Source organism: Mus caroli, chromosome 6 (assembly GCF_900094665.2).
Source record: "Mus caroli chromosome 6, CAROLI_EIJ_v1.1, whole genome shotgun sequence".
Classification (NCBI taxonomy): domain Eukaryota; kingdom Metazoa; phylum Chordata; class Mammalia; order Rodentia; family Muridae; genus Mus; species Mus caroli.
The window spans coordinates 68736984-68760493 of NC_034575.1; the positions used below are offsets into that span (position 1 = coordinate 68736984).

Here is a 23510-nt window from a genome sequence, read left to right on the forward strand (position 1 = left end):
GCTTATACAACAAGTGCTTTTCACCACTTGGCAGCCTTAGCTTAAAACTTTTAAGCTCGTCTTTAAAAGAAAGGCATTGCACCTACTGGAATTAGAATTACAGGTGGATGGGCTGGAGAGATGGCTCAGCAGTTAAGAGCACTGATTGCTCTTCCAGAGGTCCTGAGTTCAAATCCCAGCAACCACTTGGTGACTCACAACCATCTGTAATGGGATCCAATGCCATCTTCTGGTGTGTCTGAAGACAGCTACAGTGTATTCACATACATAAAATAGATAAATCTTAAAAAAAAAATTATAGGTGGTTATGAATCACCATGTGGGTGCTAGGAATTGAACTCAGGTCCTCTGGAAAAGCCTCTAGTACTGAGCCATCTTTCCAGCCCCATTTTAAAAATATTTTATGTAGCTGGCCAGTGGTGGCGCATGCCTTTAATCCCAGCACAGAGTGAGTTCCAGGACAGCCAGGGCTATACAGAGAAACCCTGTCTCGAAAAAAACAAATATGTATATGTATGTGTGTGTGTGTGTGTGTGTGTGTGTGTGTGTGTGTGTGTATGTGTATATATATATATATGTGTGTGTGTGTATATATATATATATATATTTAATGTATATTGGTGTTTTGGCCTGTATGTATATTTTTGTATTACATATGTGCTTGTGCCTGTGGAGACCATCAGAGGGTATCAGATGCCTGGGATCAGTTGTGAGCCACCATGTGAGTGCTGGGATTCAAACCCTGGTCCTCTAGAAGAGCAACCAGTGTTCTTAGCTGCCAAGCCATTTCTTCATCCCCCAATCTTAAATATTTCGTAATTCAAACACAACTTGTTTGCACACAGATATAGACACAAGAGACATACAAAAGAACATGGGCTTTTGGCCTTTTGCTCTAAATATTTCTTTATGCTTTGAGTCTGGATGTTCCTAACTAGGTAGTTCATTCTCATAAGCTGTGGGTATCTGATGTCCAGAATCTAGCATGGCAGAGACCAATTCTATCTATTCTAGTGTTACCTGGTTCTTTCACTATAACTAACTACTCCTGGCTGGTCTTCCATTTCATTATTTCTTAGACCTTTAAAAGGTCTGCATTGGCTAAAGGAGACAGTTACACAGCTGTAATACTCACAGAATCATGTGGCTTCATCTGAAATCCTTGGTCAGCTTTAAGCCATATGATCTGGGGGAGATGATAGCTGGAAGCACCTCTAGGAACAGGGATCCTGCCGAGAACCTGAGCGTAGTGTTCATTTGTTGTTTGTCCTAATCACAAGTGTCAATTTTGTGAATTTTTTATCTCTTACTGGCTTTTGTCTCTACTCACTACACCTCAGTTGCTTTGCTGACTGTTCACTTGAGTAGCATAGTGTGCCTGTACTGAACTCTCTCAGAACCTACATGCTTTGTGATTTGCTTCCCTTCCCACTCCCTGGTGCCAGAGATTAGTGCTGCCACTGAGCCCTCAGCTCCCGATAGGAGTGACTACCAGGTTGCTGGGTTAGAATTGCTAGATTCTTCATTATTGCTTTTATTTGTTAGCTCTGTTTTGCTTAATCTACCTTGGCTTTTATCATTTCATATACCAATTGTCTTCTGAACTAAAGCCATTGTTTTTCCTGTGCACCTGGCCTTTCCCGCCTTCAGTTTTCACCTCCACGTTTCTCCTGTAAGAACAGAGACGATCTTCAGGTCAGAGTAGAGTCTTCTCAAATACGTCAAGTAAAGCATTGCTGTGCTTTCATGGCACTGTTTGCCAGGAACTTTTAAACATTTTTAACTTTTTAAAAACAGTTTTAATGACTTATTTATTTTTATTTTATATGCATTGGTGTTTTGCCTCTGTGTATGTCTGTGAAGGTATCACATCACCTGGAACTGGAGTTATAGGCAGTTGTGAGTTGCTTTGTGGGTGCTAGAAATTGAACCTGGGTCCTCTGGAAGAGCAGCCAGTGATTTTAACTGCTGAGTCTTCTCTCTAGCCCCACGTTTTTTTTCCCTTAACAACCAAATATAAAATCAGATGGTGACACACATCTTTAATCCCAGCACTCGGGAGGCAGAGGCAGGTGTATCTCTGAGTTTGAGGCCAGCCTGGTCTACAGAGTGAATTCCAGGACAGCCTGGGCTACACAGAGAACCCTGTCTTGAGAAACCAAAAAAGAAACGAGAAGAAAAATGAGACTAAGGATTGTCTGGTGGACTGGCAAGATGGCTTAGTAGGTAAAGCCTTGCCATTAGTACTAATGATCACTTGTTGGAAGCAGAGAGCTGACGTTCGCAAGTTGTCTTACCACCACATGAGTGCTGTGGTGTGTGCTTCTCCAACCCCCCCCCCCCAAAATGTTGAAAATGAAGACTACTGATTGAATATGGTGGGTTAAATGTCAGTTTAGAAGCTAGTCATTGGCTCCTTTTTTTCCTTATATCTTTTTTTTGGGGGGGGGGGGATGGAGGGGGTAGGTAGAGAGAATCTCTTGTGTACTGTATAGAAGCATCACCTTTCATTAAGAAGCTGATGGCCTATTAACTAAGGTAGGAAATAGGAGACAGGAGTTTCCTCTAGGGAGAGAACAACTTTGAGATAGAGTCAGGAACGAGAAGAGATTATCCCTGAATTTCTTCTGAGGAGTGGTAACCAGCCGTGTGGCACTCGTAGAGCAGAATAAATATCTAAATAAATAAAGCTCTGGCCTGGAGTTGGAGTTTGCCCCAGTATGCATGAGGCTCTGGGTTTATTTCCTGACAAGAAAGGGGAAAATAAACCAACAACATGTTACATGTTAATTTGTACATGTAACGGGTTGCATGTTAATTTGCATTTTAAGTAAGTGGAAAATTGTGTATCTTCCTCAGCTCATGCTGGGGTAGAAGGATAGATTTTAGAGTTTTTTCAGTGATGGCCTGTGAGCTGGACAAGAAAGGGGTAGTGAAGGGCCCATTGCAGTCACTGATGATCTTGATACGTGCTTGTTAAACAGTGAACATGTGTTTTATAAATTCAGAAGTAACAGTGTGGTGGATCATATCTGCAGTCCCAACATTTAGAAGGCTACTGTAGAAGCATTGGAGTTCAAGACCAGTCTGAGTTACAGAGTTAGACCCTGTTTCAAAAATTAAAACAGGCCAGGGCTGGAGAGACGCCCTCTTCTGGGTTCCCTGGGTACCAAGTACACATGTGATATACAGATACATATGCAGGCACAACACCAAAGACTTAATAATACTCAGTTTTTAAAGAGAGCAGCCTAATTCAAAGAAAATGGGTGTTTTTCTAGTTTCTGTGACAAAGTTTCAAACCATTTCTGATGAAGTAATCATCTAGGACCCTGTGACCCACTATCTGCTCTGGCCATTAGTAAAAAGGGGGACAGTAAGAGTGGGGAACAACGGGTTTCATTATCTCTTCATTTTCCCCTGCAAATCTCACAGTCTCATTAATGGACAGTAGTACCTTAAGTTAGTCTGGCTTTAACTGGGAAAGGAAAGCAGTTGCTGCTTACAGGCCTTTCACGTTGCTTCATGCGTAATTGCATCCTGGCAATAAAAGTAACAACGAACACATGTTCAGTTTTACTCCAGGCCTGTCATCAGTCATTTGTTCCTACCTGAATGCACACAGAAAACTATAATTGTATTAAAAAAAAAATCGGTAGAAATAGCCGCCTCAGTATTAGTTATATAAGAGGAATAACATTAAAAGGGATGGTAATGTATCACATGCTGTATTATCTATCCTGAAGAAACCTCTGGTAATGCTAAAACATGGCTTAGTCCATTGAAATTACATTTTATAATGTTTTTTGTAGTAATGTCAGTTTCTTTCTATGAGTATATTGCAAAATGTTGATAACCTGACCTTTAAAAAACACTATATGTTCCTTTTAAAGACAACATTATATCCTGAATTTTAAACATTTCCATTTCCAAGGTTCAGTCCGGTCCACTAAAAATCTCCAGCGTATCAGAGGTGATGAAAGACTCCAAACTGCCTGTGGCACAGAGCCAGAAAATGAAGGGAGACACTCCAGCTTCAGCAGGTACTTGTTAGAGCCACTCTTTGGAAGGTGCAATGGGAGGAATTGTCTTAATGTCTGTGTATTTAAAGTTAGAGGAGTGGCTTTCCTTCATTGGGAAGTCATCTGTTTTCCGCCTGTGGGTTTCAGTGGTTGAGTGGACATAGTATTGAACTTTGATTAGCAGTTAACTTTAATCCTTGTTTCCTTTATTTGATACCCAGCCTTTTATTCTGTGTATATGTTAAGAGATATCTTTTGAATGAGAACTTTAATTCTTAAAACATTTGTCTGATTTTCCTGTTTTCATACCCATTTCATCTCTAAAATTGATTTTCCTCTTCCATTATTTTTGTTTATAAATTAATCTTTCTTAAAATTGTAGTTTCTGAAGTGATTTTTTTAAAATGAATTCTTTTCTGCACACACTATCTTTCTTCACTGTGAACATACCCTTCTCTGTGTTTGTCATCTTTTTTCTACATCTTTCATGTCTTCCTTCATCTCTGCTACTCTTCAGAATGGAGACCCTCTGCCAAATGGCTTTCTCATCTCTCTCTCTCCTCCTTTGACCCAAACTCCTTTGTATTCTGCTGTTCTTTTTGATGTTACTGATGTTCCCTTTTCTGTGCTTAGAGTTAGCACTGTTTCTAGAAGCCTTTCTTGAGGTAAGAGGAATTAAAGTGTCTGTAGGCACTGAGAAGACTTTGTGTCAACCTTTGTCAATTTTCTTTTCTGTTTATTAAATACAGGGCAGTAGAAGTATTTATATGTTTAAGTAGTACAGTACAGCTCAGCAGTAGTTTCCTTTGTACAGGTAACAGTATGAGTATCATGCATAACATGTATTTATAGCATCTACAGGGGCAGCTCAAATTATTTCTGCAGCAGGTGATACCCTTTCGGTCCCGGCCCCTGCGGTTCAGCATGAGGACACTATAAAAACCGAATGTCCCAACACTAATGAAGGAAAATCTACATCTGAAACCACAGGTAGTTTAATTATTTATACTGTGCTGTAGATGTTTTGCTCACCAGAACTGTATTGCCTAGGCAGCCCATAGATAACTGGAAATACGTACCTAGACTGTTGCCAGCCTTCAAACTTGCCTAAGGAAGACTTTAACTTCTAAGTCCAAATTGATCCATATGTTAAGAGCGAATCCCGTATTTTCTTTGGAATCCATGAGTTTAGAATCCTCACCACTTTTTGTTGATGTCACTGCTTTCTTTGTATCCCTGTTAGCTGTTAAAAATCTGTTGAAATTTGCTTTCCTCTCGTTCACTTTTGCTGCAAGAGGAAGCAGTCTCATCTTCTGTAAGGGAGCGACCACCCGAAGAAGTTGCAGCTCGTCTAGCGCAACAGGAAAAGCAAGAACAAGTTGAGATGGAGTGTATGTAAATCAAGTCGTCCTCAGTGCTCGCTTCATCCATTAGCTAGCACACCTTGTGGTTCAGTGGCCGGTGGGGTTTCTTTGGTTTCCCTATGTCACTGCTTAGTTCCCACCATCATTTCACCATCCGTGCTCTTTCCACATAAACTGCTCTTACCCAGGTAACAAGCCCTCCTGACGGTGTGTTGGTGAACATTCCAAATCCATTTCATTTCTAGATGAAGCTATTTTAGAATTTCAGGAAACAAATGGATTATTTCCACCTTTAATGCTTATATACGTATGTATAGGAAAGAGGGTGTTCTGATGTTGCTAGTTTTCAGCAAAACAAGTGTGTTTCCTCTTATGTTTCAATACTGTGTGTGTGTGTGTGTGTTTAGGTTCACTCACCATGAATGTCTAGAATTCAGAAATTGACTTTAGATATTTTCTTGTATTGCTGTTCACCTAATTTTTTGAGACAAGATTGCTCATTGAACCTTAAGCTTGTTGTTTCTGCTAGACTAGAAGTTCTCAGGACCTGTGGGTCATGACCCCTTTGGGAGTCTCCATAAACCATCTACATATCATCTACATATCAGATGTTTACATTCTGATTCATTTTGTTTTTAGTTTGGGTTTTTTGAGACAGGGTTTCTCTGCATAGCCCTGGCTGTCCTGGAACTCACTCTGTAGACCAGGGTGTCCTCCAACTCAGAAATCCGCCTCCCTCTGCCTCCCAAAGGAAGTTACTTTCAAACTCTCTAGCAGCTATTATGAATTTCCTCTCTGGCCACATCACTTGTTCTCACTGCTGCTGCATCTGGCTGTTTCCTTGGCACCTTATTGGCTCTACTCTATGCTAAGGAGCTGCTGTTATGAGAGAGAAAGAGTGGATGGGGAAGGAGCCTTAGGTCTAGGGCATTAGTGGAATTGTGTGTGGTGTCTTTCATTCTTGGTCTTGTTATAGATAGTTGGAAATGTTAAATAAGTTAAATCCTCAGTGAAATGTTTTTGCACTTTCTCATTTGTCAGTAATGTTAATATTCGTCCTTCTTCCTTCCTCCTTCCTTCCTTCCTTCCCTCTCTCCATCACTCCATCTGTCTCTGATACATTTTGCCATGTGTAGCTCAGACTGTCTTTGACCTTACTGTATACACTGTAGCTCAGGATGGCCTTGACTTCACAATCCTTCTGGCTCAGTCTTCTCAGATATAAGATTACATGTGGATTCATGTTCTCTACTCACTTTTCATTCTTCTGACATATGAGTTCATTGATTAAGTTAGGTAATTAATTAGGTAATTAAGTTGATTTGGTTTAGGTAAACTGAAAAAAATTAGCATCTTGGCTTTTGCCTCTTAATTTTTCTTTAAGCCTTAGAATTAGAACTATGTATGCATGTGTACTTTTTTTTTTTTAAATCAAGGATTAGAGCATAGTCAATAGATGTCCAAAGAGGATAACATTGCAGGTGACAGTCTCATTTCTGTATGGTCGGTCTACTGCTGTCTGGTCTTGTATACATACTATTAAAAAAGCCTAGCCCAGAGCCAGGTACTACATTTTCTCTCTTCTCTCTTGCTTTCTTGATACCTTGCTCTTTATATTAAGCTGCAGTTTGATCTCACTTTCTTGGTATTTTTTGCCATTATTGGCTTTCTTTACTTGTATGCACATGCCTACCCTTGATGTTAAAAAAAAAAAAAGGAGGACAGCCTTTAACATTTGGTGTTTATTTCTTGTGTACTTTTGTGGGGAAACTATTCATTCTAAGCCCCCTTTTGGGTTTTTTTGTTATGTTGTTGTTAATTTGATTGATTTTGCTTCTTTGTTTTGGATAGAGTCTTTTTAAAAATTGCATTTATTTATTTATTCATTCATTCAGTGCACATATATTTGTATGTGTCGGCCACAGGTACCATGGCAAGGATATGTGGAAATCAGAGACAGCGTGTGAGTTGATTCTTTATTTGCACCATGTGTGTTCCAGAGATTGAACTCAGGTTGTTAGGGTCGCCAGCAAGTGTCTTTCTTTATCTGCTGAGCCATCGGCCTTGCTTTAATAAGGATTTGCTGTATAATGTGTGGTTATCCTCCTGCCTCTGTCTCTTGAGTGCTAGGGTTACGAACAAGCATTACCACACACAGCTTTTTTTGTACATTTTTATTGGTATGTCTTCTTTCTCTTTGATTTGTTATTTCCTTGTATCTTGGATATATGAGTTGTTATGGGTTTTTCTCTTGCTGAGAAAGTGAAAATAGGCACCTTTTTTTTTTTCTTCTGGTGAGTCTGTGATTTTTATAAAGTGAAAAAGCTAATGATTATGCTACATGTATACCCTTCAGAATGGTCTAAACCTTTCTCTATTTGATTTGTTAGCCTTTCTAAGATTTTTTGCCCCCAAACAACCTTTAATTTGGAAAATTCAGACATTTATAAAAGTGAAAATAATGCAGTAAGCTCTGACAGATCACCATCTGTTTGTATTTTCTTTTTCTTTCTTTCTTTTTTTTTTTTTGGTTTTTTGAGACAGGGTTTCTCTGTGTAGCCCTGGCTGTCCTGGAACTCACTTTGTAGACCTGGCTGGCCTCGAACTCAGAAATCCTCCTGCCTCTGCCTCCAGAGTGCTAGGATTAAAGGTGTGCACCACCACGCCTGGCTTGTTCTTATTTTCTTAAAGATGTATCATTTGTTTCTTTTTTTATCTGTGTGAGTTCTTGCTTGCATATGTGTATGTTTTATGCCTGATACCTGTGGAGGCCAGAAGAGGTTGTTAAACTGGAAGTACAGTTAGACGGAGTTCTGAGCTGCCGTGTGAGTGAAAGGAACCAAAACCCTTGTCTCTACACAAGCAGCAAGTGCTCTGAGCCATCTCTGTAACTAAGTTCCCATCCGTACCTCCACTCCCGTACTTTTAAGAGAATTATGCCTTCCTAAAATTGGGTCCTGTGTATAGTTTATTTATTTTGTTGTTTTTGTGAATTAATTGTGCTGGAATACTTCTAGGAGAAGAATAGAAGTTTAAAGTCTTTTGTAAGGAGGATGGTTTTTAACTGTTCTTTCCTTTTTCAGCTCTAGCCAAGAGTTTAGAAGATGCTCTGAACCGGACTGCGTCTGTCACTCTGCAGACTATTACAGCCCAGAATGCTGCAGTTCAGGCTGTCAAGGCACACTCCAACATACTGAAAACAGCCATGGACAATTCTGAGGTGCGCTGAGGAAGGAGTGACCTCTGTAGTAGACAGGTTGCATCTGTCTTTGTGATAAAGGCTTTCTTACAGAGTAAAGACAGTCTATGATGATCTTCCTCCTTTTTCCTTCTGTAGCTTTAAGTCTGAATCTTCTTACTGTGTATTTCAGACTAGCCTGCATTAAGGAGGCCAGACTGGCCGTGGCTTGCAGTGATCTTCTTACATAAGCTTCCTAAGTAGGGATGTCACAGGTGTGTGCTAGCTGAGAAAACCTTCAGATATGCTTTCAGTGAACCACGGCACTGTTAACAAACAGTGTGAGAATGCAGGGGTTTGGTTTTTGAGACAGGGTCTCATGTAATTCAGGCTGATACTAAGTTTATGATGTAGCTGATACATAAGACTTACTACTAATGTCATCAATATAATTTTTTAATTTTTAAAGAATGGGTCACATTTATTTATTTTACACATATGAATACATTGTAGCTGTCTTCAGACACACCACAAAAGAGGGCATTGGATCCCATTACAGATGGTTGTGAGCTACCACGTGGTTGCTGAGAGTTGAACTCAGGACATCTGAAAGAGCAGTCAATGCTCTTAACTACTGAGCCATCTCTCTAGCTCCCGTAATTTTCAAATTTTAAAGTGTTTTCATTAAATTTAAATAAACTGCTTTTATTTAATTTTATCGTTTTGCTTGAGACAGGGTCTCATATATCACAGGCTGGTAATGAACTCACTGTAGCTGAAGATGAACTTGTTTCTGTCTACTTGAAAAGTGCTAAGATTACTCAGTGTTTACAGTCTCATCTGGCTTGAGTCTAGATTTGCTTTTTCTTACTGCCTCCACCTGGCTTTTTGTTACCTGTAAAAAATATATATCTATCTATTTATCTGTTTATCTTTTTATTGTTATTTTTTTTGAGAAAAGGTTTCTCTGTTTAGCTCTGCCTGTCCTAGAACTCTGTAATCAGGCCACCTTGTACTCTGCCTCTGCCTTCCAAGCACTGAGATTAAAGGTGTGTACTGTCATCACCTGGCCCAGCCAAACATTTCTTTCAATAAAGTTTAAATTTTCAATATTTTAGAATGATATGAAATTTTAAGAAATAGTAATAAAACTCCTTCTATAGCACACACATTTTAATGTTTATGTTAGTAACTTCTGTTAAACACTTAAAAATAATAATTTTGATTTCAGAATTATTACTGGGACTCAGTAAATTTCCTTTACAATTACCTTTGAGTTTCAGTATGTGGAAACATATCTCAGTACCAAATTATTTAGACTAGAGTAAGCATGTGAACTATAACAAAAAGGCTGAAGCTCAAGTGAGTTTGCCAGCTGTTACTGTGTTCCAGATTCAGGCATGATGCACTGTGTGTCGTTAATCCACCAGAGAGTTGGATATGACTTTTAAGAGCTCTTGTCTGCTCCTCTGGAGGTCCTGAGTTCAATTCCTAGCAAATATAGGTAGGTAGGTTGGTATAACCATCTATAATAGGATCTGATGCCTTCTTCTGACATGCAGGTGTACATGTAAATACAGTACTCAAATACATAAATAAGCTAAAAATAAATATAAATAAATTCTGGAACCCTTAAAAAGTGGCTGGTCATGGTGGCAGACCTTTAATCCCAGGCAGAGGCAGGCTAAATCACTGACCAACCTGGTCTACAAAGTGATTTCCAGATTAGCCAGGGCTGTTACACATAGAAACCATCTCGATAAAAACAAAATAAATAAATAATAAATAAATGAAAGAAAAACATTTAAAAGTTTGAAGTTCACAGGGGAAAAGTGTAGCTATCCTAGTTTAGTCAGCAAAATGGAAAAGCAGTAGTCATTCTCATTACATGGGTGTGGGAGGGCTGGAATGTCCTTGGTGTCAGGGCTGCACTGGATGAGTGGTGTTGAGAGGGACAGCAGTTGGTGGCTTTGGAGTAGAGCAGCACAGAAGAATATTGCCCTCTAGGGAAGGTGCACAGCTGACTACTGAAAACCCTTTACAGAGCAGTTCATGAAAAGGAGGGGTTAGGCCTGTTACTACAGAAATCTGTGCACACAGTTTTCAACTGTTTTAGACACTACATTTAAAAAATAAAATGCATTGAACAAACCTGTTTTTATTTCAGTTTATTTTTTGGTTTGAGACAGGGTCTCCTGTAGCAAAGGATGGCCTGGAACATGTTATGTAACCGAGGGCCTTCACTTCTGCTTCTCCTGTCTCTACACCTTGATTGTTGGATTTGCAGGCATGTGCTACCATGTCTGGTTTTATGTGCTGCTGCGGATGGAACCCTAGGATTGTGTATGGTAGCAAGCACTCTACCAATTAAACAATATCCCTAACCACATTTAAAATTTTTATTTTACTTGTTCTGAGATAGTCTTACTGTGTAGCCCCCACCCATTTGAAACTTATAATCTTCCTGTGTCAGCATACCACTGTGCCTTCCCATGGTCCATTTTTTTTAAATTTTTTTTTTTTAAAGATTTATTTATATGTAAGTACACTCCAGAAGAGGGAGTCAGATCTTGTTACAGATGGTTGTGAGCCACCATGTGGTTGCTGGGATTTGAACTCCAGACCTTTGGAAGAGCAGTCGGGTGCTCTTACCCACTGAGCCATCTCACCAGCCCGGTCCATTTTTATAGTTTTTTTTTTTTTTGTATTTCTGCTTTGAGGGGATAATATCTCACTATGTGTGGTTATCTTGCCTAGAACTCACTATGTACACCAGACAAACTTGTGATCCTTGTGCTTTAGGTTCCTGAGTATTCAGATCAAAGATGTGCCACCATGCCTGGTGTATCTTTATAAATGTTGAAAACGCATTTCAGCTTCTGGTTGTCTTAGTAAAGCTGTGTGTAGACCTGTGATCTATAATATATAACACTTTTTGTTATTGTGTGTATGTATGATAAGTGTGCATGAGTATGGGTGTGTCCATGTCATGGTGCATGTATAGAGGTCAGAACAACTTGAGGAATCAGTTCCTTCCTTCTGTTGAGCCAGTATTTCTGGTTCTTGTCCGTATCTTCTCTAGGCTAGGTACCCCACCAGCTTTCTGATGATTCTTCTGTCTCCTGTCTCTGGGTAGGAATGCTGGTATTACAGATGCATGCCACTGTGCCTAGCTTATTTATATAGATTCCAGGAATAAAATTCAGGTTGTCAGGTTGTATGACAATCTCTTTTATCTGCTAAACCATCCTTCTGGTCCCCAAGTTATTTTTTATCAGAGGAGTGCTGGGAAATAGCTGTACTTGACTTAACTCTACCTGTTATGGGCTCTTTCTCTCTGGACCTCTGTAAGCCTGAATTGCCTTCAACCAGGCAGATACATCTTTGTCATTTATGTTTACTCTTTACGAGCCTATTAGTTATGAAGAATTTTGTAATAAAGGCAAGGTTCATGTTTGCATATTGCATTGCAGTACTTGGATATCATTTGAAATGTTTATGCTCATCAATATTAAACTGGGGTATTTATTAATCTCATCACTATACCTTAGTTACTATTTTATATAATTTTAAATATTTTTCAATGTGTTATAATGTAAAGGAATTTCTTCATAATGTTTTGGAGTTAAGGATTTAAAAATACTTCTGAGAAGCTTATTAGATTGTCACAGATGTCTAGTGCAGTGAAAGTTATCTCTATCTTAAGAGCATTGGCTTTTAAGTTCTCCATTGGTAATTGATATGCCCTTAAAATGGAGACCTTAGTAGATGCCAGTGGGAATGTTGCCTGGAAAATTGGTGCTGAAAGAGAGTCCTGAAGTCGGTTGTGTTGTCTGATCTTAGAATGCCCTATAACGAGCAGGCTGGCTAGACTCATGCATAATATTCCCCCGGAATTTAATGGCACAGAATTCTGCATTCATCTTGACCTGTTGTTGTATGAGAGCGATTATGTTTACATAACTTAAAATTTTGTTTAGATTGCAGGTGAGAAGAAGTCGGCCCAGTGGCGAACAGTGGAGGGTGCGTTGAAGGAGCGAAGAAAGGCAGTTGATGAAGCTGCCGATGCCCTGCTCAAAGCCAAGTAATTATTCATGGACTTTAACAAGTAATTAGGGCCTCTCCTGGTGACATTCTTTGGACTGGACGTTCTCTGTGCTGTCTTTTTATAAAGACATTTCTTTTTTTTCATTTATATGAGAAAAAAAAAAAAAAGCAGAGAAATCCTTCCCTCACTTCACCACAAGTGTGTGCTCAGAACTGGCCCCAGGAAGGTTTAAGAGAATGAACTGTGTGAATCACAATTAAGCTAAAGTAAAATGAGTAGAAATTTATATAAAGGAGCTCATATAAAATTCAGGTTTGCATTGGATTGTTGCTTAGAATATGTGTCTACACAGTTATCACAGTATAGATAATTTCCAGATTTTAGTGAGGATTCTCAGAGTAGTTATATCAGAATTCAGAATATATATCATAACCATTTGCCAGCACTACAAAACCAGTTAATTTATTGACCTGTCTGCAACTTTGATCTTTTTTCCTACAAATTGGCAAAACCTAGTATCTTAGTTTGCTTCCTATGTCAACATACAAACTAGTATCTTAGTTTGGTCATAAAGGCTATGACCAAAAGCAGCTTAGGGAGGAAGGGGCTAAGTCACAGCCCATCATTGAGGAAAGCCAATGCAGGAACTTGGAGGCAGAACTGAAGCAGAGGCCATGGGGGAATTCTGCTTACTATTCCCCATGGCTTGTTCAGCCTGTTTTCTTAAATGTATCTATCTATCTTTCTTTCTTTCTTTCTTTCTTTCTTTCTTTCTTTCTTTCTTTCTTTCTTTCTTTCTTTCTTTCTTTCTTTTTTCCTTTTTCCTTTTTCCTTTCCCTCTCCTTCCATCCTTCCTTCCTTCCTTCCTTCCTTCCTTCCTTCCTTCCTTCCTTCCTTCCTCAATCAGGAAAATTATTCCCAGGCTTGACTGCAGGCCTATCAGATGAGAGAATGTTCTCAGTGGAGGTTTGTTCCTAGATAACTCTAGCTTGAGTCAAGTTGACAGAAAACACAGCTAAGTTCAGACATAGAAACTGACAGAGGTCTCTTGTTCCGAAGCCTGAATTGGCTCATATTCCATGACCTGAGGACATTCATGTGTTACACTCACTTCAAAACTCTTTAATAAAGGTAGTTACAATTATATGGAGCCTTTATATTTTTTTCTTTTTCTCCACAGAGAAGAGTTAGAGAAAATGAAAACTATAATTGAAGATGCAAAGAAAAGAGAGATTGCTGGAGCCACCCCTCATATAACTGCTGCAGAGGGGAGACTTCACAACATGATAGTTGATCTGGATAACGTCGTCAAAAAGGTATGTTTCTTTAGTCTTTGTAATGTTTTATATTTTAAAGTATCTGTTAAAGTATTTTTAAGAATTCAGGAAAATGATTCTTACTATCTCTTTTAAGTTTTTTATTGTAAAGTATTCATTATAAAAGTATGGGGCTGGAGAGAAGGATCAGCACTTAAGAGCACTTAACAGAGGTCCTGAGTTCAGCTCCCAGCAAATACACGGTAGTTCACAACCATCTGTAATAGACTGTGATGCCTTCTTCTGTCATGCAGGCATACATACAAATAGAACACTCATATACATAAATAAATAAGTCTTAAAAGAAAAGTATCATTTTTAACTACTTTTAAAATTTGTGTCAGATGGCTGGTAGCAGCATAAGGGCACTTGCCTCTAAGTATGATGATCTGAATTGGATTTTAGGGGTTCAGTTATTGGAAAGAGAGAACTGATTCTCTCAAGATGTCCTCTGATGTCTACTCACATACTGTGCTGTATGAATACACACACACACACACAAACACAAGTATAACATGCTTTCACAACACAAATTGTATTAAAAAGACAAGTTAGTTTGTATTTTCTGATCTTCAGGTTTCTGTGTATTGCTTGTAACCCCCAGCTAGACTGGTTTCTTAAGAGTGTAGATGGTGTCTTTTGTTCCATTTAGCCAGAGACCCCTTGTATCTGCTTAGGTCCAGGCTGCTCAGTCAGAGGCAAAGGTGGTATCTCAGTATCATGAACTTGTGGTCCAAGCAAGAGATGACTTTAAAAAAGAGCTGGACAGTATCACTCCAGACATCACTCCTGGATGGAAAGGGATGAGTAAGTACAACTGATTGCCATTTTCTTTCTGGATCTTAGCATCTAATCAACTAATATAAACCTGCTTCAACTCCAGTCTTTAAATCCCAGTACTTCTATGTCTCGATCAGTGCATAGGTGTTATTTTCTCTCTGTCACACACAGCAGGTAGAATACATTAATTCCTGAAGTTCTAATCATGGTGAGCAGAAGTTCCTCTAGTGCTTAATTCTATGATTCATGATTTTATTCTGATTTGCTACTCAAAAATTAAAAGTGGAGTCCGAGTGATTTTTATTTATTTATTTATTTATTTATTTTGGTTTTTCGAGACAGGGTTTCTCTGAATAGCCCTGGCTGTCCTGGAACTCACTTTGTAGACCAGGCTGGCCCTCGAACTCAGAAATCCGCCTGCCTCTGCCTCCCAAGTGCTGGGATTAAAGGCATGCGCCACCACACTCAGCTGGGTCCGAGTGATTTAAAGTGATGTCTTAACATTAACTCTGTTAAGATATGTATGTTTATATACTTATTCAAATCATTTGGTATTTAAAAATCTTTGGAATGGATTAGTTAAGGCACACTTGAGAATTCTGTTAGTGACCCCAGTTCTTCCAGGTTGTTCTCAAGTTCATCACTGTTCTGTTTCAGCCTCCCAAGTACTGGGGATTACAGGCATTCACTGCTGTGCCCACACTAGCTGGAAAACCCATTCTTGTGAGATTATGAAATTGCCTAAAAGTAGTGCTATGATGCCTAAGGGCAGAGAAGTTAGTTAAAAGGTAGTTACAGAGCCAGGCATGATTGTGTATACCTTTAGTCTGAGTCTTTGGGAGGCAGCAAGCAGGAGGATCCAGCCTGGGTTGAATCTAGTCTGGTCCACATAGTGAGTTCTAAGACAGCTTAGGGTTACATACTGAAATCTTGTCTCAAAAGCATAAAGTTAAGATGCTACAGTCATCTGAGGGTGAAGTGATAGAGGCCATCTAGTGTGTATACCCAGAACATTGATAAGAGTAGGAAGATACCAGGGACCACTTGTTTAGCAATTGGTTTGGAGATGTGTATCCTCCTAACCCAGCATTTCAGCTCCTGTGTATTTGCTTAAGGAAACTCCCAATGTACATTAAGGCATTATTGTAGTAAGAGCACAGAATTTGAGAGTAGAGGCGTAATTTAGTGGTCAAAGACTATCTAGCATGCAAGAGGCCCTGAGTTGGAGCCTCAGCATTAAAAAAAGGTAAAAAGAGCCTGGTCTGGTAGCACATGCCTTTAATCCTACCATTTGTGAGGCAGAGGAGGTGTGGATCTCTGTGAGCTTGAAACCAGCTTGGTCTATATCTCAATCAAGTTCCAGGACAGCTATGTAGTAAGACCTTGACTCAAAAAAAAGGGAGAAAAGTGGCAAGAGGATTAGGCTAGAGGGTCTTGCTCATTGTCGAGCACTTGGCTAGTATGTACAAGCCCTGAGTTCAGTCCCCAGCACCACCGAACAAAAAAGACAATAAACTTTGAAATAGTGAAATGTGCCTTATGTGTATCAGTGCAAGTGACCTGGTATTGTCTCTTTCCAAAGAGAAGACTTGGTGGTATGGATACCTGCTGTCAAAACTGGTGACCTGTGTTCTATCCTCAGGACCCACGTGGAGGAAGGAGAGAACAGATTCTCAAAAATTGTTCTCTGACCTCCACACAGTATGGTATACCCAATCCAAATAAATAAATATATGTAATACTTTTAAAAAAATATTTAAAAATACAGAATAGGTTGGTGCTATTGTGAAGTTTAAGGACCTGTAAACTAAACAGTTATTGATTTATATCAAGTATAAAAGCGAGCTTGGGGTCTAGAGAGATATTCAGTACTTAAGAATACTTACTGCTCTTTCTGAGGACCAAGGTTTGGTTCCTAGTCCTCACAGAGTAGCTGTTGTGAGCAACTCCAGTTTCAGGGGATCTAATGCCCTCTTCTGGCTCCTGCAGGCTCTTGCATGCACACAGTGCTCATAAACTTGTGCAAGCACACATGTATTATACATAAAAGTAAACAGTATTTTTGAAAAGTGCTGTGGACTGATAACCCCAAAGCATGTCTCCTTTGTTGCTTATGTACTATAGCACATACTATTATATTATGTTTATGTGCCCTGTTAATCATCTTTTACATTGTCTCAACTTTGTTTTTCCTTTGACATAGAAGCAGATTCTTTTAATGAAAAATTCCTTGAATTTAAACCAAGAGGTCCTTTTTTCTTTTTTAAAGATTTATTTATTATATGTAAGTACACTGTAGCTGTCTTCAGACACTCCAGAAGAGGGCGCCAGATCCTGTTACGGATGGTTGTGAGCTACTATGTGGTTGCTGGGATTTGAACGCAGGACCTTCAGAAGAACAGTTGGTACTCTTAACCGCTGAGCCATCTCTCTAGCTCCCTAAACTAAGAGGTTCTTAACAAGCTTCATACTAAAGACAGATCTGCCTGTACAAGCCTATACACCCATGTGTTTGAGGATGCTGAGGCAAGAGGATTGCAAATTCCTGGGCTACAGTGTAGATCTGTTTCAGAATTAAAAAGTAAAATTTGATTGGAGACATAGCTTATGTTCTAGCTCCAGAATTGCCAGGGGGAACAAGAGAGGCAAGTCACTGAGGTTGGCAGCTGTCTCCTCTCTTATCACGGGTTCCTTAGGGTTTGAAATCATGATAAGGAACATCATTTAAACTTCAACATTCAGAGTTTTTGGTTTAATTTTACACAGGTTAAATGTAAATTTAATGTTAAGTTCCCTGTAATGTTTATTTAAGAAGCTTACTGTGATATACTCCCAGCTTTCAGGAGGAAAAAAAAAAAAAACCAGAAAGGTAACAGAATCTGAAAAGACTTTGTTCCAAAATTGCCTCTAAAGAAAAATGTTAATTCTAGAAGTATTTGACAGTTGGAAGTGGCCTACCACTGGAACCTAGTACTAGGACGGAGAAATATTCTGTAAATTAGTTCAGTTGACAGTAATCAAAGAATTGTGTCTCCTAGTAAAGTGTTTAGATGATGTGCAGATGAGACAGTGACAGATCCCTTCTAACTAGAGCAGCCCTTGCTGTTGGTGATTCTCCTCTTGGAATATTACAACTTCCCTTAGAAATGCTGTCTCTAGGTGGGCCTGGTGGCTCATGCCTTTAATCCCAGCACTCGGGAGGCAGAGCCCAGCCTGGTCTACAAAGTGAGTTCCAGGACAGCCAGGGCTACACAGAGAAACCCTGTCTCGAAAAACCAAAAAAAAAAAAAAAAAAAAAAAAAAAAAAAAAAAAAGAAAGAAAGAAAAAGAACTGCTCTCTCTGACTCTGTAAATATAGGAACTAAACATTTTGCTTTCTAGAAACCTCTTTTCTTGGTCTTTCTGGATGTTGCTATTTAATGATGGCTAACCAAAGTGCGTGCTTTCCTTTTTCAAACTATTCTTCTCTTTCTTTGTAGGTATTTCTGACCTAGGTGAGTAATTATGTATATTTTATGTTTAATGGCACTTTTTGAGGGGGGTGTTGAAATAGTGAACTCTTTCTGGTGTGTGTGTGTGTGTGCATGGGCGCGAGTGTGCTACCCATCTAAACTATAGCAAGTAGAACCTGAATGTGTCATAATTCTCAGTTGTCATCCATAGATAATCAAGAATAATTGTGTTAAGTGTAAGGCTTTAAATGTGAGGTATGTATCTGTTTATATACAATAAGGTCTTTGTTTTACTTGTTATTTCAAAGAGCTTCAAACATTAAAGAGCAAAAAAAAAAAAAATACAAATAACTCCCATGGATATTTCACCCAACTTTATCAGTTATCAAAACAATGCCCAGTTTTGTCTCATCTGTTCATAGCCTTCATGTCAAAGCAGACTCCATGTATATCTTTTTCCTTTTAAATATTTTGAATGTTTTTTTTAAAAGACAATCAGAATACTATTATTATGCTTAAGGTTTTATAATTCTCTAGTGCTGTTAAATATGCAGTGCTTAAGACTTTTTACTTATAGTATTTTTAATTACGGTATTTAATTCAAACCAGGATTCAGAGATGTCCCACACATTGAAATTACTCAATGAGTCTCAGTGTTTGCTTGCTTATATATTTTGCTTTTCACTTTTTTTTGATGAATTGATCATTTATCTTACAGACTTGCCCATATTTGTATTTTATGGCAGGAACCTTCCTTCATTCTTAATCTCTAGTAAATGTTGGAATACTGTGGAGTGTGAAATTACCTCCCCTTCTAAAACAAACAAACCAACAAATCGCAATGAGTGAGTGTATGTGTGCATAACTGAGTGTTTGGGCATGAGTAGTAAAAGGAGCATGAGTGATCCCATTGGGTATCATTGATCACAGATTACTATTCTAGGTAGTGTGCATTCAAGGAAAGGAACAAACAGATGGAGAGATAGCTCCGTGGTTAAGAGCTATCCAGAGGACGGCTGGTTCATTTCTCAGCACTCACTTGGAAGCTTACAACCATCTGTAACTCCAGTTTCAAGGGATCTGGTGCCTCTTCTCTGGCCTCTTAAAACAGTAGACACACATGTGATGCACAGACAGATATGCAGGCAAAACACCCATACACAGAAAATAAAAATACTTGTGTGTGTGTGTGCGCGCGCGCGCGCGCTTGTTTTTGGGGGGAGGAGGGGTAGGGAGTGTGTCTGTCAGTGTACTTGTGGCTCAGAGGAGAATTTGTGGGAGTTGGTTTCCTTCTGAATATTTGTTAGGGCTAATCATAGTTCTACATAAAATGGCATATAGTAGTGATTGTGTCTACAAGCTGTCTTTTTAGAAGTAAAGTTAGTAAATTAGAAAGCCAGGACATGATGAGTTCAGATTACACTGATTGGAGTTCTTAGAAAGAGCAGCGTATGCTGCTTCACACTTATTAAGACTCACCCATTATTTTGCTTAGAATTGATAGTGCTTTAGTTGCTGGATAGTAGTTTTTAGTTGCTACTTTGACTGGAGGATTTGAATTTTGTGTTAGCTTCTTTCTGCATTATATTTTCAGTGACAGCACTAACACTTTGATGTTATCTGTTTAGCTGGCAAGCTCTCTACTGATGACCTGAACTCACTCATTGCTCATGCCCATCGTCGCATTGATCAGCTCAACAGAGAGCTAGCACAACAGAAAGCCACAGAGAAGCAGCACATTGAGCTAGCCTTGGAAAAGCACAAGCTAGAAGAAAAGCGGACCTTTGACTCTGCAGTGGCAAAAGCATTGGAGCACCACAGAAGTGAAATTCAGGCTGAGCAGGACAGAAAGGTAGTGGAGGAAGAGAATGACCTTACATTTGAAGTTAACCTTGTTTGTTCTGTCACTGCCTGCTAGTAGTAAATATAATTTGTGCCAAGCTATCATTAGAGTGGTGTTTAGGTTTTTTTTTTTTTCTTTCTTTTTTAAAGATTTATTTATTTATTATGTCAGTGTTCTGTCTGCATGTATGCCTGAAGACCAGAAGAGGGCACCAGATCTCATTATAGAAGGTCATAAACTACCATGTGGTTGCTGGGAATTGAACTCAGGACCTCTGGAAATTGAAGGTGTGATTATTCAAAGGGAAAGAGATACCTCTGTTCACCATTTGTTTGTTTGTTTATTGGGGTGGCTATGTTTTTGGTTTTGATAATTTTGTAATTATATTTATATACAGAAAACTTAGTGTGCATTTAACCAAATTTAGTGGTGAGTTCTTTTGCCTTTTCCTGCTTGGCAATGGGAGCCTCAGATTTAGGACCGAGGACGTTGCCTCCCCAGTGGCGACAGATCTCATCATATCTGTCATTANAATTGGTCCTAATAGCTTCCACCAGCTTAGGCAGAGCACCCTTGTCTTCCGAGTTAACCTGTGTAAAGGCAATAGTGGTGCATGTCTTCCTGTGCACCAGGCACCCCAGCCTGGCCTTTCCCTTGATGATGCAGTAGGGCGCCCCCATCTTTCGACACAGGGCAGACAGGAAAACTACCAGCTCATTGGGGTCTATGTCATGGGCAATCACTAGCAGCTGAGCCGCCTTGTTCTCCACCAAGGTGGTGACTGTGTTGACTCCTGCTCTGAGGACAGGTGGTCTCTTAGTTGGGATGTCCCCTTTGCCAGCAGCTTTCTTCTCAGCACAGGCCAGTAGCTGTTGATTCTTTTCTTGCTTGGTCTCTGCCCTCTACTTGTGGGCAAGCTTAAGCCGCTGAGTAGCTGTTTGCCTGCCCAGGGCCTGGGCGAACTAGTTAATGGCAGGAGGTACTTTGGGCCGCTTTTAGAGGATGGCTCTTTGCCGCTGCAGCCTGATGAAGCGGGGCCATTTGATGAAGTGTGTTAGATCTCTTTTGGGCTGGATGTCCTGCCCAATGCCAAAGTTCTTGGGCCTTTTCTCAAACAAAGAATTGATCATCTTTTTGGCCTCCTGTTTCTTGACGGTGAGGGCCGGGGTCACCTTCTTCCCCTTGGTCTTCTTTCCTTTGGGCATCTTGCTTGGCTGGTGGAGAGAGCTTTTGGTGGCTATGTTTTTTTATCAGACATGCACTCAGGGACTCTTACAGTCAGTCTGCATCCACAGTTAATTCCTGTCTTTTTTTTTTTTTTCCCCTACCTTAATCCAATAGTTTCTCAGGTTCTTGCTGTGTAACCAGGCTGGCTTAGAACTCACAGCAGTCTCCTCTACTTTTGTTTATTTAAAAATGGCACCTTGTTACTTAGCTGTGACTGACTGATAGGAACAAACGGCTATAGTGCTACCTTATCCTGAGTTCTGGGTTTTCAGTATAAGCGCAAAAGTCCAGATTCTTAAACAACACCCAAAGACTCTTAATGTTATACTTGCCTTCTGTAAGTACATTTATTTATTTATCTATTTATCTATTTATTTATTGAATCTTGTTTAGCTTTTGTTTTTGGTTTTCTTCTCTGTGCAGTGTCTTTTTGTATTTTTCACTGGGATGTTTGTGCTGTGTGCTCCCAGCCTGGCTCTTCTCTTTAAACCTTAGTTCTACACTTGGACATCACTGTCTCAGCAACACCCCTCTTTCAGTTTTAAGCAGCATGTCTGGGTCAGTTTCTGCTATATTGCTGTTTTCAGTGAAAGTGGGCAGAGGAGGTTAAGTGTGAGTTAGGTATTTAGAGTGGGCATCCTGCTCACATTCACTCTCGGAAACAAGTGTCCCTGCCTCAAGGATCTGTGTGTGCATTGTCTGAGCAGTCATGTATCCAAGAAGACAGTAGGTTCTGTCCAGCACGGGGCTGGTCTTAAATGGACTCATTGTTCTAAATCTGAGAAAAGATGAGTTTGTGTTCAAGGTAGTTTATGTCGATGTCTAGTATACCCATGAAAATAAGCTGCTGGTTTCAAAGAAATGTGTTCAAGTGTACCTTTTAGGTACTAATTTTCACATTGATTTCTCTAAGTTGGCACTGTCACCATGCAAAAAGGTGGGAACATGAACATGAGCAGTTATGGTTACACTGGGTGTGTACCCAGCTTAGAACTAGCTAGGTTTCTTTGCTCTACATTCTGGAATAAGTTACTTCCTGTGTTATGTGTGAATCAGCAAATAATGGTGTTTGTTTCTGTGTTGGGGGCCACATGGCAGCATGATGGAAGGAAGCACAAGTTTGGAGGCCAGAGAGACCCATGTTTGAAGTAGGATTTCTGTGTAGCTATGTGACCTTGTTTCAGTTGCTTTTGGGTGTTTGGCTTTGTGGCTCTTGTTAAAGATTAGATAAATGTATACACATGCCTGGCACATCAATGGAGTTGAGCTGATGCTACTGTTATCTTACTGACTAGTCTCTCCCATTCCCTAAATGTGCATATGGACATTTGAGAGCTGCCCATTGCTGTGCTTGGTTTCACAGGTAGAAGAAGTCAGAGATGCCATGGAGAATGAAATGCGGACCCAACTTCGACGACAGGCAGCTGCCCACACTGATCATTTACGAGATGTCCTCAAGGTGCAAGAACAGGAACTGAAGTATGAATTTGAACAGGTGAGGACCTGTGGTGAGGCTTCCGCTCCTTCCTCCCCGGGGCCTCACACATGTTGCCTGCTCTGTACAGCTGCACCACATCCTTACTTGGCCTTTCTCCTTCATGTGTACTCTGAAGATAAGAATAAAGTGTTACCTCGCTTTGGTGAAATAGGCTTTTTGTTAGTTATAAATTACAGAACTAGTTCGTTTTACATCAGCCATGCTGTGTTCATGGTCAGGTATGTAGATCTAATAATATGTGTGGGTTGCGATACAAAAAATGTCTCATTTTTAAAAGATTTTTATTTTCTCTATATAAATGCTTACTGCATATATGGGTGTATACTCTGTGCTTACCTAGTGCCTACAGAGGCTAGAAGAGGCAGATCCCCTAGAACTGGAGTCACTTTGTGAGTGCTCTAGGAAATGCTCTTACCTACTGAGCCACCTTTAGCCACCCCAAATTACTTTTTAAAGATGGCAGTCTAAAAGCTTAATGAAAAGCTTTTCTATGTCGTATCAGAAAATTCAGAAACTTATGGAACATGAGTCAGAGCCAGGCATGGTGATTCACGCCTTTAATTTCAGCATTTGAGAGGCAGAGACAGATGGATCTCTGAGTTTAAGGTCATCCCAGTCTATAGCGTAAGTTCCAAGACAGCCAGGCCTGTACAGTGAAGCTCTGTCTTGAAAAACCAATATGACTTGATAAAAGTTTGAAACCTTATATACAACATTGTAGCTGTTTTGGTTTAACATTTATTTTACATATATGAGTATTTTGCTTCCATGTATGGCAGTGA

At 39.6% G+C, this 23510-nt stretch overlaps 1 protein-coding gene and 1 pseudogene across 10 annotated transcripts in view; one reads left to right on the plus strand and one right to left on the minus strand.

The window, feature by feature from the left end:
* The window catches only part of Immt (inner membrane mitochondrial protein), a 44772-nt gene that overhangs the window by 18394 nt on the left and 2868 nt on the right, over positions 1 to 23510 (plus strand). Inside the window, exons 4-13 of one of the 10 annotated variants that reach the window (XM_021164269.2) lie at positions 3935 to 4043; positions 4875 to 5012; positions 5318 to 5413; positions 8470 to 8606; positions 12545 to 12648; positions 13793 to 13928; positions 14606 to 14735; positions 18188 to 18202; positions 19789 to 20012; positions 22594 to 22725. In XM_021164269.2, the coding sequence (XP_021019928.1) occupies positions 3935 to 4043; positions 4875 to 5012; positions 5318 to 5413; positions 8470 to 8606; positions 12545 to 12648; positions 13793 to 13928; positions 14606 to 14735; positions 18188 to 18202; positions 19789 to 20012; positions 22594 to 22725 (1221 nt within the window). The remainder of the gene's footprint in view (positions 1 to 3934; positions 4044 to 4874; positions 5013 to 5317; positions 5414 to 8469; positions 8607 to 12544; positions 12649 to 13792; positions 13929 to 14605; positions 14736 to 18187; positions 18203 to 19788; positions 20013 to 22593; positions 22726 to 23510) is intronic. The other 9 variants (XM_021164271.2, XM_021164272.2, XM_021164274.2 and 6 more) reach the window with 9 other exon arrangements.
* LOC110295899 lies at positions 20417 to 21214 on the minus strand (annotated as a pseudogene).